The sequence below is a fragment of the Hipposideros armiger genome, unplaced genomic scaffold (genome assembly GCF_001890085.2).
Source record: "Hipposideros armiger isolate ML-2016 unplaced genomic scaffold, ASM189008v1 scaffold_17, whole genome shotgun sequence".
Taxonomy (NCBI): Eukaryota; Metazoa; Chordata; class Mammalia; order Chiroptera; family Hipposideridae; genus Hipposideros; species Hipposideros armiger.
In genome coordinates, this window is record NW_017731367.1 from 8222932 (window position 1) to 8228931 (window position 6000).

Genomic DNA, 6000 nt, shown 5'->3' on the forward strand with positions numbered 1-6000 from the left:
AGAGCCCATTCCAACACATGGGTGCCTGAGTCGACTTCGTAGCAGCCAAGAAGTGCGTCCAGAGGGCTTGGGGCCAAAATTTGGAATTCAGCACGTGCTTTTGGACATGGAGCAGCCCATGAAGTCCCAGCTGCTTCTGAGGCCACAGAGCTCACCAGATGGACTGTACACAGGGAAATACTCAACCATGTCGCATGAAAGCAAGCAAAAGGGGAAGCAACAATGTGTTCACTTGGCAGTATATTAAAAAGCGCTAGAAAATTCTAAAATGACTCTTCTTTTAAAAGTCAGATGAGACACTGTGAGTAGAAAGAGTACCACGTGATCGAAATGAGGTGCATGCTGCTACAGAAATGCCAGGAGACTTCGCTCTGCCGAGGTTTAGTGAACAGTCCGTCAAAGGTGGTCCCACATGGAGCACCCAAACGCTGAGAAGCACTGCACATTTGTCCCCCCGCCCCGGCTTGCCACTGTTTAATCTTAATTGCAATGAATTTTAATTTGGACGAGGACAACAGGGCAGGCACCAACAGTCAGGGTGGGCAGGTGGGTCCCAAGCCCTCACCGGCAGGGCCCGGGAAGCTGGACCGCACTGGGGTTAACCGGCTTTCTCTGCGGGGCTGGCTCCCCTCTGCACCCCAACGCCCCAGCTGGTCCTGCTGCCCACAGAACAGCTGCCAGCTCCTTGGCCATGCCCCTATTCTTGTTGTCACTGAAGCTTAGAGTGGGGAGAAGGACCACAAGGTACCTCTAAAATCCAACTGCCAGGTTACATGAGCCTGTCAAATTTCATTAAACTACATCCTGAGGTGTGTGTATTTTACTCTATGTAAATCATACTTCATTAGAAAAATTTTAAAAAGGAATTTAAAAGTCAAATAAAAAGTATAATAATAAGGGATGTAGCCTATTTGCCACTTTTAACCTCTTCAAGTAAATCAGACAGGCTTTTCTATGCATTTCTTTTTTTACTTCATTTTTCTTTTATTAAAAATGTGAACCAAAATGCAAAAAAATTTAAATTTTCTCCAAGAAATTTAAATTTTCATTTTTTGGCCCAGAGACAGTGAAAGCAGGCTTACCCATCCCTAAATTTTCTAAACTCCCGGACACCGCCAAGGTTCTTCAAGGTTGTTTTCTGCCAATTGACGGGAAATGTTTGCACCTGGCTATTAACAGCTCGGCAGGAAGTGAATGCCAAACCTGAAGAATGCACTCTGGGAACTGTAGTTCCCTCTAAAAGACGTTGCCTCAGAAAAAAGTGGAAGATAAAAACAGACGTGGAGAGGGCCCAGTCTTAGAGCTGGGAGGAGAGCTCAAGATGAATTTTATGAAGGTGGGTCAGCCAGAGAGGTCAAATGGCTTGTGCACAGTGAGGGGTGGGCTTCTACCCTTGGTCACGCCCACTGATGACAGAGGGAACTGACTTGTTCGACAGGGAAAAGGCCGTGGAGCCAGGCACACAGCAAAAGCAGCTGCTTTTGGGAACAGTCACTCTGGAAGCATGTCCCTTCCTATCTGTCTCCTGGAGGGCTGGCCGCCCACTCAGCGTGGCTGTAAGACTGCACGCTCAGGGACTGCTCTGTCTCCTGGCAAATGTGTCAGCATAGGGGCCCTGGACCCCAATGACAGGAAACACTCACAGGGACCTAGGGGCAGACTCCTTCCTGGCGCCTCCCACCCTCACATGGCTTTGTGTTCGTAACAGTGTTTCCTTCCACGGCCTACTGGAAACGACACAAAGTGCACACATAGCACAACAGGGCAGAGAGCGCCGAGGCCGCCCACCGCCTGGCCAGCGCTGGCGGTCCCGGGTGGACAGGGTGCTGCCTGGCATCGGGGATCTGTTTGGGTCTCCCTGGCATGGCTCACCAGGGAAGCTATTCTTTTAAAACAGCAAGGCCCTCACTTTATCACCCATTAAGTGGAAACGCATGCACACACCCGGGAAAAAAGATAACAGAAAATAGAGCAAATGTTTCTATAAAATACTAACATAAAAGGAAACCAAATAATTATTTGCAGATATTATTACCTAGTTCATCCAAAGGCACAACTGAAAAACTATCAGAATTAATAAGTGAATTTGATAAGATGGGTAGTTACTAAAATTGGTAGTTTTCCCAAGTATTAGTAATAACCAAATTAAAAATAACAGGGAGCAGACTTCCAGTTTCAATTCCAACATGTAAAGACTGAGGAATCGTAACTCCTGTCTTTACAACAAGAAAAACACTGAACAAACTGAAAATTGACTCTTCCTGGACCCATCAGAGAAGTGGGGTCACAGATGCCAGCCTGAAATCTGGACAGACGTGCTAAAAGAGTCAGCCGTGAGGTGCTCACCCGAAGCCAAGGCCTCTGGACCAACAAACTCGTCAGAACCCTTGATGGTAATTTGGACAAAATGCTGGGGGCTGAGTGTAGACAAGCAGGAGTGGGCTCTCTGAGGGGCTGCAGTCCTGGGGGGCCCATAATTCCCTAGGTGTCACCGCCAGGAACCCCACCAAGTTCTCACCATGGAAAGCCAAGAAAAAAATAACTTCATGTCTCTGGTGAGGGGCAGGAAAGGGAACATTTTGAAGCAAGCCCACAATACTCTCCAAAACCTTCGCAGCACAGCTTCATCTCACCTGGCTCAGGGCACCCACCCCAGCCCCTCTAGTCTTCTTATCTCACCCACAGGGAAAGAAAGGGAAGAAACACTTGTGAAGGTCACAGCCCAGGAACACAGGCCACTAAAAGGCTGAAATTTAATCCTAAAATTATAGAACACTCTCCTCCCCCACACCACTCCTCAGGGCTCCAGTACAATAAAAGAGATTATACTGGAAAAGCTCCAAGGGACAGACTCTGTGAAAGAAATTCTTACAGAAACCCAAAGACAACAGGGGGGATAGATAGATAGATAGATAGACAGATAGATAGATAGATAGATAGATAGATAGATAGATAGATAGATAAATAGGACTCTGAAGCCCCAGCACCTCCAGCTCCAGCTCCAGCTCCAACAGAGAAGAGACATAGACCATTTGCTCGCCAGGTTAACATGTTACTTCAAATTAAAGGCCTACCTACCTCAGTTTCTATTACCTGATACATCAAGTATACCTTTCCAAAAAAATGACAATGCATGCTAAAAGGCAAGGAAACTGTCACAAGTGACACAGCAAGCATCAGAACCTGACTCAGACGTGGCAGAGATTCTGTAGTTATCAGACCTGGAATTGAATGTATCAAAAGGAAATGTTACATCTCAATAACAGAAGTGAAGAATGCCTCTGCTGGACAGGCTGTGGGAAAAAACCAGTGAATCTGAAGATCTGTTCATAGAAATCTCCCAAACTGAAATGCAAAGAGAAAAATGAATGAAAACAACTCCAGAATATCGGAGAGTTATGGGACAATTACAAAAGCAATACATATGCATAATGGAATAACAGAAAGAAAAGAAAAACAGAAAGAAGTAGAAGAAATATGTGAAGTAATAATAGCTGAGAACTTTTCAAAATTAATAACAGACACCAAGCCACAAATCCACGAAGCTCAGGAAACACTAAGTATGATAAACACCAAAAGATCCACATCTAAGCATTCATATTCAAACTGCAGAAAACCAAAGACAAAGAAGCCAGAAGGGAAAAAAAACCTTAACAATGGAGCAAAAATGATAAGAATTACAGTAAAATTCTCCTTAGAAGACATACAAGCATGAAAAGAGTAGAATTCTATATCCAATGAAACTATCCTTCAAGAAACAAGGGCCTTTCAAACAAACTGAGGGAACTCATTGCCAGTGGACATGTCCTGTGAGAAACACTCAAAGCTCGTCAGGGGCTGGAAGCTGATAAGCGGTCGGAACCCTGACTCCACGTTAAAGGAAAGCAGAGCGCTGGAGAAGGTAAAATAGCCTCTTCTTCTTCTTCTTATTCTTAATTGACCTAATAGATAAATTTTTGTTTAAATTAATAATAGTAATGGTGAGGTTACAGCATATGTCTAAGTGAAATGAATGACAGCAATTTATAAGGGGTTAGAGGAAAGAATCGGAAATACTGTTACACGGTACTGTCATGACCCGTGAAGCAGTCCAGTCTTATTTGAAAGTGAACTTAGATTAGTTGTAAATGTTTAGTGCAAACTCTAGGACAGCCACTAAAAAAGTTTTAAAAAGAAGTATAATTGATATGCTAAGAAAGGAGAGAAAATGAAATCAAATAAAATGGTCAATTAAAACTAGAGACGGCAGAAGAGAAGAGTAAAACAAGAAGCAAATGGAAAGCAGCTACAAACATCACAGTTATTCAATCCAGCTGTAACAATAATCACTTTAAATGTGAATGGTCTAAGTATACCGATTAAAAGACGAACACTGTGAGAAATTTAAAAAAAAATACCCAACTATCTGTTGTCTATTAAAAACCCCACTTTAAATAAAGATATAGACTAAAAGTATAGCAAAAGATGTATCATGCTAGAGTGAATGGAAAGAAAGTTTCAGATGAAGCAGACATTAGGACAAGAAAATTATCAGAGGTACAGAGGGGCATTACATAAAGACAAAGAGGTCAATTCTCCAAGAAGACAGAATCATCCTTAATGTCTATGCACCTGACAACAGAGCATTAAAATACATGAGACAAAAACCGACAGAGCTGCAAGGGGCAAATGACAAATCCACTATCACAGGTGGGGACTTCAACCCCTTCTCGGAGCAGTGGACAGGTTCAGCAGGCAGAGAAGCAGAAGGACATAGTTGAACTCAACAACACCATCAATCAAGTGGATTTAACTGACATCTGTAGATTACTGTGATGGTTAATTTTATGTGCCAACTTGCCTGGGCTAAGAGGATGCCCAAACAGCTGGTAAAACGTTATTTCAGGGTGCGTCTACAGCAAGGGCGTTTCCGGAAGAGATCAGCATTTGCTTGGTGTACTCCGGAGAGCTGAAGGGTCTCCTTTATGGGGGTGGGCACTGAGGGCCCGAACAGAACCCACAGGTGGAAGAAGGGGCAACTTGCTCTGGGTTTCGACATCAATACTCCTGGTTCTTGGGGCTCCAGACTCAGACCAGGGCTGACGCGATCCAACCCACCCCCAGTTCTCGGGCCTTTGCGGGGGCATCTCAGGGACTGGATTGCTCCACCAGCTCTGCTGCTCTCCAGCGTGCTGTCCATAACCATAGGAGCCAATTCCTAAAATAAACCTCCTCTTATACATGCATAATTCTCTGTCTCTCTATATGCACATAGACATACAAATGCATATCCTATTACTGGTAGTTCTCTTCTCTGGAGAACACTAACAGCTACTTCATCCAAAACAGCAGAATACACATTCTTGTCAAGTTCACATGGAACAGTCACCAAGATAGACCACATTCTGGGCTCTAAAACAAACCTTAACAAATTTAATGAAACAGAAACCATACAAAGGATGCTCTCCAACTACAATGGAATTAAACTGGAAATCAGTAACAGTAAGATAGTTTAAAAATATCCCCAAATATCTGGAGATTAAACAAGACACTGCTAAACAATAAGTGAGTCAAGGAGGAAGCCTCAAAACAAATAAAACATATTTGAACTAAATGGAAATGAAAATATAACATTAAAATTTGATGCAGTAAAAGTAATGTTTGAAGGGAAATTTATAGCATTAAACGTGTATATCAGAAAAAAGAAATACCTAAAATTAACAATTGAAGATTTCACTTTAGGAAAGTAGAGAAAGAACAACAATTAAGGTGAAAGCAAGCAGAAGAAAAGAAAAAAGGAAAATTAGAGCAGACACCAATGAAACTGAAAACAGGAAGTGGAGAAAATCAACAAAATCAAAGGCTGGCTTTTTGGAAAAGAACAATAAAATCGGTAAAGCTCTAGCCTGGTTAAGAAACAAACAAGGGCCGGCCGAGTGGCGTGATGGTTAAGAACTCGCTTGGGATGCCAGAGGGCCCTGGTTCGGATCCCACATATGAGGGCCAGTGACACTGCCCTCT

General features: G+C 43.2%; 1 protein-coding gene across 3 annotated transcripts in view; it reads right to left on the reverse strand.

The window, feature by feature from the left end:
• THAP4 (THAP domain containing 4) overlaps nt 1-6000 on the reverse strand; it is a 47472-nt gene that overhangs the window by 25606 nt on the left and 15866 nt on the right. The window contains exon 1 of one of the 3 annotated variants that reach the window (XM_019629735.1): nt 1083-1188. The exons of the other annotated variants lie outside the window; for them this stretch is intronic. Within the exon in view, the coding sequence (XP_019485280.1) occupies nt 1083-1086 (4 nt within the window). The 5' untranslated portion in view covers nt 1087-1188. Of the gene's footprint in view, nt 1-1082; nt 1189-6000 lie in introns of those variants that run through there. 3 annotated transcript variants of the gene reach the window in all.